The following is a 13,801-nucleotide window of genomic DNA, read 5'->3' on the forward strand; positions in this document are numbered from 1 at the left end:
GGTGCTGTTCCCAGACTTCTGCCACCTCACTTGGCATCATGGACTGACTGGGCCTGTCTCTCTCTCTCTCTCTTTCTGTTCACTTTTTCAGGATGACCTGTTCTCTTTCATATTTATTCAATGTGATCTCACTGATTCTCACCAATAGATGACTCTTGGCTCAAGAAGGGCTGATTTGAGTATTTCTGTTACTTCTGATCCTCAAGAAGGGCTGTTTTGAATATTCTGTAACTACTGATCTCCTGGTATTCTTACTAATAATATTGACCATTCTGAGCTCACTCAGAATGAGATAAAAAGAAGAAAAAGTGTCTAGCAAGCTGCAGTCCTGCAGCCTCAAAAAAAAATAAATATATATATATATATATATATATATATATACTGTATAGTACAGCACTGATCTCTATATTGGCCTGATGCATGACAACTTTACCACCTTGTAGTGCATCGGGCCCTATTTCTGAACATTTCCCATTAGGGATGTTCATTTGGATTCCGTGGAATTGAAATTTCCGCATTTCCATCCGGAAATCTGCATTTCCCAATGGAATTCACAAATTAGAAAACGGAAAACAAGAATTCTGCAGAATTCCACTTTACCCCAACTCGGTAATTGTAGCCCAATCACAGAACTCGGAAGTATTGGACCAATCAAAGAATGCAGAATTTTAGACCAATCACAGAACTGATTTTCCATTTTTCTGATTTCTGTTTTCCCGTTGCAAAAAATGACTAATAATATACTCCGTCAAAAATGGAAAAAACGGAAAATCGGAAATTGGAATTTCGGCGGAATCGAAAATAGGCATTTCCGACCGTCCCTATTTTCCACTGCCTTTTTCCATAGCATAGTGTGACTGCAGCCTCCTTGTTACTCTGCAATAGCTTCAGAGCTAAGACTGCCCCACTGCTCTCTTGTTACAGGGGGTCACAACGCCCATAGATGGTTGGCTGTGTCTATGAGAAAGAAACTGAACAGTGTAACACCATGGGGTCTGTTTGCTAAAAAAACAGCAAAATATATGTGTGCACAGACAGCTTGAAAGGATCAGCTACAGCTACTACCATGATTTTCTCTGGGGAACCAAGTTTAATGTATGCAAAATCTGATTATAATAACATCTTTGGAAACACAACCCTGACATAATAAATTGAGAACCTCTCAATGTCGTGGTAAGATAGACCTGGCTGTATCAAGGCATTCATCTTCTATAGAGGCTAAATGATCTCATTTCCATGTATACACAGACTTATGCATGAACCTTTATTAATAAACATGCTGTGGAATGTGAACAGTGGGAACATGCACATGTTCAAATGCACTACACACCTACTGTGACCAGGCTGTTGCTATGGGCACACTGAAAGGGAATAAGATTTATGGTGGTGATCACTTTTGACTAGTGCTACGTACACACATGCGACAACGATCGTTCGTTGTCAACGACGAACGATCTTTTAATTGACGAAAGAACGACCGAAGTAAAGTTAGTTGTAAAAAGTGTGTAACGATCACATCGTTAGAACGAACGTTACACCACGTAAAAGCACTTATTGCGCCTGCGCATAAAATTGTAAAGTTCCTTGGAGAAAAAGTGAAATGCGCATGTCCAGCCTGGTACGAACGATCGTTTCCAACGATGTACCACTTTTGCTAACGATCGTCGGTGGTAAAAATCCGCCAAGACAGAACTTTGTTTTGTAGCGATTTGACTCGTTCGTCGTTTGCCTTAATAGTCGTTGGTTCGTTTTTTGTAACGATCGTCGTTGGTAAAGATCGGGGAACGATCGTTACAAACGACTATAGTCGCATGTGTGTACGCACCTTAAGAAAGGATGCCTGACCAAGCAGTACTTTGTGGAAGGGTGAGCAAAGCACCCTAAGAAGAAAACACAGAGACAACGAGAGCCCAAATAGTGCAGTACATCATAAAGTATATAAAAATTCACAAAGTATAGAAAAATGAAAATTTGGCAAAATTAATACTCACAAAGATAGGTCGCATACTGAGCACCCAACCACTGGAAGCGGGTGGAGATGCACAAACCCAACTCCACTCGGGTACTGGGGTGGTGATGGCTGCACTGACATGTGGCATCAGCCACGAGGTGACCAGACTTAGCCCTCACAAGGAGGGAAACAAGCACAAAGTGGGTAGGAGGCGCCCAGGAGTTTATAAAACTGAGTTAAAAACAAATATAAGAGAAAAAGGGGAAGATAGCTTACCTCAGTAACGACAAATTCATATATATATATATATATATATATATATACAGTATCCATATATATGGAATTTTTAATAAGCACAGGCAACACGTTTCATAAGTCTCTGCCCTCTTCCTCAGGCCAAACAAAATGCACTTTATTTGGCCTGAGGAATGGGCAGAGACCCACAAAATACGTTGGTTGTGCTTATTAAAAAATAATTAGATAGATAGGCAGATAGATAGATAGATAGATAGATAGATACATGAATTTGTTATTATTGACGTAAGCAACCTCTCCCTTTTTCTCTTTTATTTTAAAGTAGACCTGAACTCTTGCACAGGACAGAAGGTAAACTTGGAGAAATGCACCATGTATGTATTTAGATAGTTTAGCCTGTCTAATTGCTCCTCATTTGTGTCTAATCACAAGTTGTAATTTCATCTCTCCCCTGTGTCACATGACTGCCACTGCAGATACGGCAGATAAGCTCATTTGAAAGCACAGGATGTTAACAATATGTCTGCTTCCATTCAAGCAGGAAGTAGAAACAGTGCAGATGTGTTGCAGGAGTTGTATCAGCTGTAACAAAGAAATGTTTTTTCTTTAAAGGTTATTATGCTGTTGCATATATTTTAGAGCAGAGAGGACATTATTAGTTCAGGTAGGCTTTAACTCAGTTTTATAAACTCCTGGGGGCCCTTAACCCCTTTGTGACCAGGCCGTGTTGCTTTAATGTTACTTGGTGACAAAAAATCCACCTTTTCTGCACTGAAGAGTAATTCAAAAAGACAAACAAAATCTATTTTGTTAACACCCCTAGCCCAAGTTTCTTATGCCACCTCCCTGTTTCATGTACCGCTCCACCTTTGTCTACCGCAGTAACCCTTCCCCCAATGTGCAGCAGCAACTTTCTTCCATATTCTGGCCTCTCCATTGGGGCAGCAACACTTATTTGCAACTCTCTTTTTTCATTTGCAGGCTGTTCTTTTGTAGACAAGAGCCTCCCTGTTCCATTGTCAACCCCTCTCTCTCCACCAGGGCAGCTGCCACATGGATTTCTGTATGGCCTATATGGCCTATGCAGAAATCCAGCACAGAAATCAGATCACTCTTATGTGACCAGGAACACCACAGTAGCCAAAGTCCATAAAACATAGTCTCTCTGGGACTGATTTACAAATGAAGCAGTGTTAACTGACAGTTCTCTACAAATAGGATATAAAGAAACTGTTGTAGATGAACTAAAGCAGAGTTCTCCAACCCTGTCCTCAAGGCCCACCAACAATACATGTTTTGCAGGAAGCCACAAACATTCACAGGTGGGGTAATTAGTGTTGCAGCAGAGCTGATTAACTACTTCTGTGGATTTATACAAAACATGCCATGTTGGTGGGCCTTAAGAGGACTGGACACAAGCTGGTGCTGAGTTTCTGATCTCAGCCCTTCACATGCACCATTCTGCTCCAACTACTGCCACACTGACATAACCCAAACGCACTGCATCATCGTAATGATGGGTGGAGAATATAGCATATGTTGTAAATTACTGATAGCTATCTGATATCATTTATTTACCCCCTTTCAACAGTGCCTCACAGCAAAGATCTGATAAAATGGGCTCGATTCACAAAGCGGTGATAACCCAGTTATCACGCCTAAAAAACTTTAGGCGTGATAACCATTGCACCACGCTGGCGAAAAACCCCTTATCACACCTAAACTCAGTTTAGGCGTGATAAGTTTAGGCGTGATAAGTTTAGACATGATAAGTTTAAGCGTGATACGTTTAGATAAGCTTAGATCGCGCGCAAAGTCCTGCGCGCAAAGCAGCACCATTAAACTCTATGTGACGTTTCGCACGCACGACACTTTGCTAGCGCAAAACTTTTGATCAGCTGTGCACTGCGGTGCTAACCTAGTTGGTGGTATAGTTATCACGCCTAAACTTATCACACCTAAACTTATCACGCCTATACTGAGTTTAGGTGTGATAAGGGGCTTTTCACCAGCATGCTAACTGTTAGCACGCTTTTGTGACTCAAGCCCCATATCTCTCCACCACAAACGCAAGCGTATACTGCTCTCTACCATGCTCTTGTCCTTGGCCCTTTCATGCTCATTCAGTCTCCTAAAGAATAGCCTTTCTTGATCGATGTTCTACAGAAAAAAAAAGATCTAACATTGATTGAGGGAGCCACTAGCCACCAGGGAACTGTATAGGGGAAGGATGGGGCAACTAGACTCCAGGAAATTGTGTAGGAGAGGGAGGGGGGAACTAGCCACGAGGGATCTGTATAGGAGAGGGAAGGGGCAACTAGACACCAGGAAAGTGTATAGGGGAGAGATGGCGCCGTGGGTCACAAGGAAACTGTATAGGGAAGGGAGAAGGGCATTAGACACCAGAGAACTGTATAAGGGAGGGAGGTGGCAACTAGAAATTCATGTTGTTCCATGACCTGGTCCCTGTTTTCAATTTTGGCCCACAGTGTACCTTAGAGCAAGTTTTCAACACAGATTAATCTGCTGACTGCTTTGTAGCAATAATAGTAGAATAAATAGAAGTAGTAGTAGTAGTAGTAGTAGTAGTAGCAGCAGCAGCAGTATAGTAGTAATAATAATAAGTACAGTTTATCAACAACAATAAGGTGCCCTGTTAAGATCATAAACTTATAAATAAGTTATTGACTTGATAATGATGTAAGCCCTATCATGAATGATTCATAAATTCCTACAGGTGTTATTATTTGAGCTATACGGGCTAACTAAGATGACTGGTATGTAAACTACTTTCCTTGTATTTTGGTGTGTTTCACGTAAAGATGCAATACACATTTTTGCTCCTCTGCTCACTGAATTTTAAGTGGCTTGTTTTATCTGCATATAATAATCTGACACCCCATCTGAACCTTCTTCATTTCCAGAGTTCAAAGACATTGCCACAGAACCTGCCTTATCATGAGCACTTCTAATAGGCCCCTTTCAAGGTTGAATTCTCTGTTTGGTGAGGTGAAGTTGCTGCGATAAAGCAAGCAGTTGTCATGTGAACACCATTCCACCAGGTCTCTGTTCTTCTAGTACCAAACACAAAACAATCAAAACTACTGGAGTGAAAATCAAAAAGATAAAATATATAAAGTCAATAGCATTTAACAATGGCTAGCTGAGGGAACAAAACAGATAAAAATGTAGCAATGGTGAATAAAATGTTATAAAGAATAGAAATATATTTTTAACTCGAATGTCAAAAGATACCAGTAACATTCTTTTAAAGAAGATCTCTGGGAAGTGTATACAGCTCGCTTTATCAGTGTCAGTGTGTTATCCTGAGGTAATGAGTTGCAGAAGTCCCTATTCTCTACTGTTCCCAGTGCCACTGCTAATGTGTGAATTCCCATACAGATCTAAGGTCCGAACACACATGTGCAGTGGTTGTTGCCCTCAGGGATTGCGATTCAATCTCTCGGGTGAAAGTTTGGGGGCCAAGTGCGCTACATATGCCTTGTTCTGCCATAATACAAAGTTGCATACTGTTTCTATAGGGAAAGGAATAAGAGCTCAGGTGTGGTGCATGAGACAGTGACTCCCTGTGGGAGGGGTAAGAAAGGGAACAATGCACCCAGTCGTCGGTATTGTTTAAAGACCCAGTATTCCAGATCTTTAAATAAGCTTGGGGGACACCCAAGCTCTTGGCTGAGATAGCCCTGAATGGCTGCCTCTGCCGAGTTTAGTATAGTGTGTACGCAGTTTTAGCACCCCCTTAAGGAGGAACTCCAGTGAAAATAATGTAATAAAAAAAGTGCTTTGTTTTTACAATAACTTTGTATAAATGATTTAGTCAGTATTTGCCCATTGTAAAATCCTCCCGCTCCCTGATTTACATTCTGACATGTATTACATGGTGACATTTTTACTGCTGGCAAGTGATGTCAGTGGAAGTAGCTGCTGCTTTTTTTTGGCAGTTAGAAACAGCTATAAACAGCTATTTCCCACAATACAACGAGGTTCACTGACCGGATACTGCCAGGACCATGGTCCTCACATATTCCAGGAGGGGGGGTTTCACCACAATATCAGCCATACAGAGCCCCCTGATGATCCGTTTGTAAAAAGGAATAGATTTATCATGTAAAAGGGGGCATCAGCTACTGATTGGTTCAATTCTTGGTTACGGTTTCTCTTTAAGGGTGGCAAAGTATATTTTTGTGAGAACATGCAAGATGGCACTAGTGCATTTCACATTTATAAGTTGGATGCACACATTGTTTAACATTAAAAAGTGATAGTTCAAATGTGTAATGCTCCTATATAACTCTGCTCTCACATCCATGGACTACATCTCCCGGCATGCATTGCAGCAAATGTGTATGCACGTATTCTTTGGGAAGTTCATGATGTGTTACAGCTGTGGTCGGTCCGTGAAGGAAGATGGCAGCTCCTATGGCCAGAGGAGAAGCACACCTTAGGTAAGTAATTACGCTTGCCACTTGAGAGCATAAGTATTTACTGGAGGACATAAATATTACAACACTTCCTAAGGGGCATTAGTACAAATCATGGGGCCCCCCAAGAAAACTTTGATGGGGTCCCTTAATGTTCACAACCCTTCCTTTGTCACTTCTTGGTGACACTCACACCCTGGGGGCCCATCTTACAAGACACAGAACATTTATATTGCGCTTTTCTCCTGGCAGACTCAAAGTGCCAGAGCTGCAGCCACTAGGACACACTCTATAGGCCAGTGATGGCTAACCTTGGCAGTCCAGCTGTGACAAAACTACAAATCCCATCATGCCTCTGCCTCCCCGAGTTATGCTTAGAGCTGTCAGAGTATAGCAATGCCTCATGGGACTTGTAGTTCCAAGACAGTTGGAGTGCCAAGGTTAGCCATCACTCCTATAGGCTGTAGCAGTGTTAGGGAGACTTGCCTAAGGTGTACTACTGAACAGGTGCTGGTTTACTGAACAGGCAGAGCTGAGATTCGAACCCTGGTCTCCCGTGTCAGAGGCAGAGCCCTAAGGCCTAGTTCACATTACGTTCGGCTTGTGTGTCTGTCCGTCCACGGTGGGCTTTTTTTTCCTGTTTTCCGGCAATTTTCTCTGAGTTCGCTCATTTTTGTGTGCATTTTTGTAAGCGCTTTTGCAGAGCACTTCTCTCTTTTGATCTGGAAAAAAATCCAGACAAAATAAATACAATGTATTTTTAAAAAAAGACTCACGCAATCACTTGCCAAAGCGATTTTGTGAGCGTTTTGCCTTTTTCCTATACCTTCCATTCAGGAAAATCACCTCAAAAATGGCCCAAGCACCGCTTCTCAAAGTGGATCGCAAATGAACCTCTCTGATATGAACTCTCTCATAGAGAATCATTGCACAAGCACTTTCAGGGCGATTTTGAAAATTGCCCGCGCTTAACATTTTACAAAAACGCCTATAATGTGAACAAGGTCTTAACCTGTACACTATCCAGCCACTACAGTTACAAGGGTCATAATACAAGTGTGGCCATCAGGATCTTTACACCCATAACATGTGTAGCCACAAAAACACCTGATCAAGTATCACATGTATCGCATGTGCAGAAACGACACATGTTTCCACGCTATCTCCTCACAGAACTTTCAGGCATTTACCAGCCAAATGTTGAGGAAGAATGTCTTGCTTGTCCCAGGTGCATGTACTGAACAATAAGAAACAGAAATATCTGATCAATAAGGAAATGTTTTTATACACATCAAAGCCAATTTAATGCAATTCTCTAAATCAATAAAGACAAAATTCCTCTCAGCATTTACTACCAGTGTGTGGCAATATTGATCAGGTTATCGATCTGCCTTCTGCTCAGAGAACATTATTGGTTTACATCAGGACATGGTAAAGGAGAGTAAGCTGTGTATAGTGAGGTATAATAACAGTCTATACATCAAACATTTCTTTCCTATTGAGGAACTATTGAGGGCACACTAATTGTTTATGGTCCAGTTCACTAGAATGTCATGTTTTTTTACTGCTTTAACCGTTACAATTTAGTAGTCACAATCTATATTGCTAACATAAAAATAGGCTTTCATGCTCAGTTTTCATAATGTCATATTAAAATGAAACGGCTAGTTAGTTCACAGTGCTCAGCTGTGTTGCAGAATGATTCTGCATGTCAATTCACTGCCCATACAATTTTAGGGGCATGTTCACAGTACTGTGTTGTAACTGATCACGTTAGTCTAACACACAACACTGTCTGTCAAGAAAAAACTCTTTGAAGAATGCAAGGTATTCCTGAAAGATCATGATACTTGCCACGGGTGCTGTGCATCTATCCAACTCTTTATTAGAACATGTACACATTCAAATAAGTGCTTGCAGCAGTGACAAGCATTTGCCAGCTTATCACTGGGATTCATCAAAATAGGTCATTTGATTCACTTATGCTAAGTGTGGCTTGCCTCTGTAAAATGTAACGCTATAGGCTTTCTAGACACCAGCGGTTCTGGATGCAAGCTTGACTTCTGGGGCATAAAGAGATGCATATTCAGTAGCGGTGCATTGTAGATAACCACAGATGTTCACTTTAAGCTGAATTATCGCAAATTCCTTCTGTTTTAAGAAGGCAAACCACACTTAGCATTGCTTTTTAGTAGGAGGGCTTTTTGGGTCACCCCGAGCTGCTTGGTTACTGTGTTGATTCATTAATGCATCAGAGCCTACACTGAGTCATGGCAGGGAGAACACCTAATAGTAGACACACATTTCTTTCAAATCCACCAAGATATGTGAACATAGCCTTTGTGGCACTAAGATATCACTGGTCAAGGAAGGTCTTCTGTGCAAGAAGACAACCAGAGAAGATGATGAAAATGAACTTAGGTGGTGGGAATCACTAGCAAATGTGACATTCTTTGACCTCTGTACTGAAGTAGAAGCACACTCTTACACACATTATACATATGCTGGTCAAGTGAACATTTCAACAAGAACAACTTGGCTTTATGATAGCACCTATCTACAAGGACACCGTCTCCTCTTCCCACACATTTTAATGGAATCTGTTGCCAAAAATCACGACAAAATGTCCACTCCAGCAGCTTCACTTCACCAATCCCATTTCAGATGGAAAGCTGACTACATTCTTCCATGTTGCAAGATGGCTGAACTCTTGATCCTTCTGAGACATCCCTAGAGTTCCAAAAGTATATCAGTGGGGCAATACACTTAATCATTCTCCTTATACCAAGGAGGCATCAAGGCATTTTGTATTGCACTGAGGAAGCGAGCCATGACCTGTGAAACATGGTTATCAGATTGCTTTTTGAATACATTTTTTTACAGTTGACTGGTGTCTATATATTCTGGAGAGGTAAGTGATTACATCTTTTTTATTTTTAATTATATTTTAAAACTCTAAAATAGAACATACATTGGGCGCCTCCATCTTACCTATTACCAGTCAGACCTCCTTTGGAGGTTATAGTTTTCACAGTTTTTCTGGAAAGTCTATTGCACTACTTGAGAGTGTCCATCCAGTCCTCAGCAGGACCTAGAGTACTGAGCAGGGACGGTTAATTCCCTGAAGGCCTATACGGTGGTTGCAGGTACTGCAACCCACCTTAATGAGTGTATATATCTATATATTTTTATCCTCCCTATCCCTGACAATACTGCATAATTGGGCTCCCGGTCTTTCCCTACTTCACGCCTAGGTATTCTTGGTCCCTACAAGAATCACCCCTATTGATTTGGACTGAGTATTCACAATTTTCTATGGAGGCAAGGGATCAGGAGTACAGGTCATGGAACGTACATTGTAAAAGTAAAGCGCCAGACAACCAGAGACCAAAAGGCAACTGCTTAGATTATGTTATGGGTGATTCAACCTCATTCTTACAAATGTGCGCTCTATCTCAGCTGACTTTCATCAGACAGCACTACACTATCTTATGGGTAGGCTAACAAAGACATTTTCAGTACATTTTCTACCAGTACAGATGTAGATGTTCCAAAAAGAGCTCTCCTGAAATCCATAATTACTTCCTATTTTCTGATTACAAGCTGTATGTAGTTTAAGACTGCACTTTAGTATTATTGTTTCTGTGTATTCCAAAGAAAGAAGGCTTGTACAGGCCTTGTAAATTTAACTATTTACAGAGCCTGATGAAAGCGCTTTCTCTTACGCTTTCATCTATGGTCACAATGAGTACATGTTTATTTGTCATGGCAACTCTGTTCCCTGCATTCTCTGGAAAATGAGAGGTAAAAACATTAAAGAGGCTCTGTAGTGACATATAGAGGAATGCTGTAAATTATTCAGGATACCCACTTTTATGGTAATTTATGGCATTAGGAACACTTCCTATATCTATATATTGTTGTATATTGGGTATGCAGCCCTGCCCTCCCAGCCGTGTTTAGCTGAGACTGATTAGCTATGTGGACAAACCCCCCCCCCGCACAAAAAAAAACATCTTGGGAGACCAGGTATATTTTCTACTGACTTTAGAACTCATAGTAAACAAACTTTCTGCAGACATAACCTCACAGGATTAAATATGTCATCACCTGTGATACATTTCAGAATGTAAATAGGGGTGAGGAAGCTTTTTACAATGGCAACTGTTTTAAAAAAAATAACAACTAAACCCCACACGCTATTTAATCCTTAAAGAGGACCTTCAGAGTGAAAATGAAAATCTGGCAGTCTGCAAGTACAGGAAAGTTATATTTACCCAAGAAATCTCGTCCCACGATGTCATCCAAAAGTCTCTGCATCACCTGACTTCTGGCGCCCGTCCACGCCTCCTCTCTCTCCTCGGAGAAAAACACCAAGCTATTTACTACAGGGTAAATATAACTTTCTTTTACTTGCAGGCTGCCAGATTTTCATTTTCACTAAGTTTTTCATTTTCACTCACTTTAAGGTGGCCATATATCAGGTGACTTGGCAGACGATCGATCATCCGATTAGATAATTATAATCGGAATCAGATGAAAATCAGAGCCGCCAAGTGCATGCCCGATCGACGTTGCAACCAATTTTGGGCCAAAATTTGTCCCATCAATGCTGCAAGATGTTGAGCCGACTTACTCAATTGAGTGCGCGACGGTAAAGGCGAGCGATATCGGGATGAGCAATGAACATGACGAAACCCCCTGCACTGTTCCCGCAATGTATAAATGTAGGTTTATACATAACCTCTCCTGTGCCGCGGTGCCCGTCCATCTTCCGTCGCTCTTCTATTAGCCGCATACACGCTGCCAGCACATAGCATGCCGCCACGTGACATCAGCCTGCAGTGTGTATACGGCTAATTAAAGAGAGGCAGAAGATGGAAGACACAGGACAGTTAATCTATAAATGCAAATTACAGCAAGTTTATACATGACATACAAACATACACACAAACACACACACAACGGCAAGTCGGCGGGCTCAGCTGATTCCTGAGAGATCTGATGCTGAAATCGATTGGGAATCGGCCTGCGGTGTATGGGCAGCAGACAGGTCTCTCTCTAATCAGATTTGATTAGAGAGAGACTTGTCTCTTGGTCGAATCTGCTCATCATCACTTGATGTATGGCCGTATGGCTATCTTTATTGCCAAGAGACTAGCTGACAGTGCTCCTCCCGTTCTTTTGGCCATAACTTTATCACTGATTGTCCCACCTAAATATCTTTTTTTTTTAGTTACAAATAAGACTTTTTAGGAGTTATACTTGTTTTAAGTTATTTTCTGTGCTTTTCAAATGGAAAAACAAGGGGAAAATGAAAAAAATACACTATTTCTCCAACTCTATCACCTATAGTTTTAAAATACTGTAGATGAAACCCACACATTTTATTTGCCTATTTGTCTTGGCTATCACAACATTTGCATTATGTCTCCAGCACTGTAATAATGCATGGTGACAATATCTTAGTTTTGCTACTTTGGAGATTTGCTATTATTTATGAATGGTCCGCAGTTAAAATATCTCCAAGTCAAAACTGATCCAAGAGGGAGAAGTGAATGTTTGGTTTTTAAATTAGAAGCACAACTGTTTATCACACAAATTTACAATCCTCCACCAGCCTCTTTCGAAATCTATGAGACACATGTCAGCTTTTGCTATGATTTTCCCTTTTGCAAATCCTAAGTGCATCAGGGACTTAAAATGTATTATTAATTATTGGATTTATATAGTGCCAACATATTACACAGCGCTGGGCAATAACAAAGGTTACAGACAATGGTAATAGGGGTGAGAGACTACACAATACAGGTAATAAGCAGTAAGACACAATGGAGTTGATGCAGAATAAACGGTAACATTGCACACCACACAGCAACGTTTACAGCCTGTACTGAACCTAGTAACACTTGTTGAGCACAATGAGCATTAACATAGCAACACACATAAACGGTGTATGCGCAGTATGGCATTAGTGTAGTGCAAACTACTCTACCTGGTACTGCGCATACACTGTTTATGTGCGTTGTCATGGTAATGCGCATTTTGCAATCAGGTCAACAAGTATTACATTTACCTTGTTCTACAGCTTTTGAGTGTTTAACTAGATACTTTTCCTGGACTATGGAAGAATTGTCATCCACTGGCTGTTTTACAGCTTTTCTGTTGAAAATACAGTCAGGGAGGGGCGGGAGGTGCGTGATGACATAGGTGCGCTCCGGGTTCTGCCCCACCTCCGGATCCTGCCCCATCGCCGGATCCTGGGCTGCTAGCGTGTGGCCTCGTGGAGCCCTGGCGTCCCCCGGTGTTTAATGGCCAGCCACAATAGGAAGAGAGGAGCGAACGCCGCATCACCTAAGACACCGCAGCGGTCAGCGGCGGAATACTTTACCTCCCCGAGTGCCCCCGGACCACCAGGGAAGATGACGGAGAAGGTAGAAAAAGCGGCTCAGCAGGCCTCAGGCTCTCCAATTCTACCTAAGAAGATGCATAACCTAGATGAGGTATGGAAATACTTAAAAAACATGCTCACAAAGCAGGACCTGCTGGATCAAACCGACAGGATACTAGCTGCCACAAAATCTGAGGTGATGGTGGTCGCGGGTGAAGTAACTGAGCTGAGGGGGAGAGTAGAGAGTCTGGAAAAAGAAATGGAGGCATACTGGGAGGAGCTGAGGACATTACAAATGTATAAGGAGAAACAGCAGCAGCTCTGTAGTGAATTATGCTCTCAGGTTGAAGACCTGCAATACCGCTCACGCAGAAACAACATACGAGTGAGAGGTCTCCCTGAGACAATAAATGTAGACCAATTGGGGACTGTTTTGCAGAGTATTTTTAATAGTGTAATGGAGAGAGAGGCAACCCAATCGATCAAGTTGGACAGAGCCCATCGAGCATTGAGACCAATATCCCAGAACCTGGATCGCCCTCGCGATGTGATCTGCTGATTACATTACTTCAGGGATAGAGAGGAGATAATGAATGCGGCACGGAAAAAAGATCAAATCATGTATGAGGGGAAATCTCTTCAGCTTTATCAGGATTTAAGACCAACAACTTTGCAGCAAAGAAGAGCCCTCCGCCCGTTATTGCAGATGTTACAAAAAGAAGGCGCAACATATCGGTGGGGATATCCTTTCGCTCTGCTGAT

The 13,801-nt window shown here is 41.7% G+C and overlaps 1 protein-coding gene across 2 annotated transcripts in view; it reads right to left on the minus strand.

Moving 5' to 3' along the window:
- SPAG16 (sperm associated antigen 16) overlaps positions 1 to 13,801 on the minus strand; it is a 1,402,284-nt gene that overhangs the window by 83,123 nt on the left and 1,305,360 nt on the right. Inside the window, exon 16 of one of the 2 annotated variants that reach the window (XM_068245387.1) lies at positions 9,275 to 9,378. The exons of the other annotated variant lie outside the window; for it this stretch is intronic. Coding sequence (XP_068101488.1) covers positions 9,290 to 9,378 — 89 coding nt within the window. The 3' untranslated portion in view covers positions 9,275 to 9,289. Of the gene's footprint in view, positions 1 to 9,274; positions 9,379 to 13,801 lie in introns of those variants that run through there. 2 annotated transcript variants of the gene reach the window in all.

This window comes from Hyperolius riggenbachi, chromosome 7 (assembly GCF_040937935.1).
Source record: "Hyperolius riggenbachi isolate aHypRig1 chromosome 7, aHypRig1.pri, whole genome shotgun sequence".
NCBI classification, from domain to species: Eukaryota; Metazoa; Chordata; class Amphibia; order Anura; family Hyperoliidae; genus Hyperolius; species Hyperolius riggenbachi.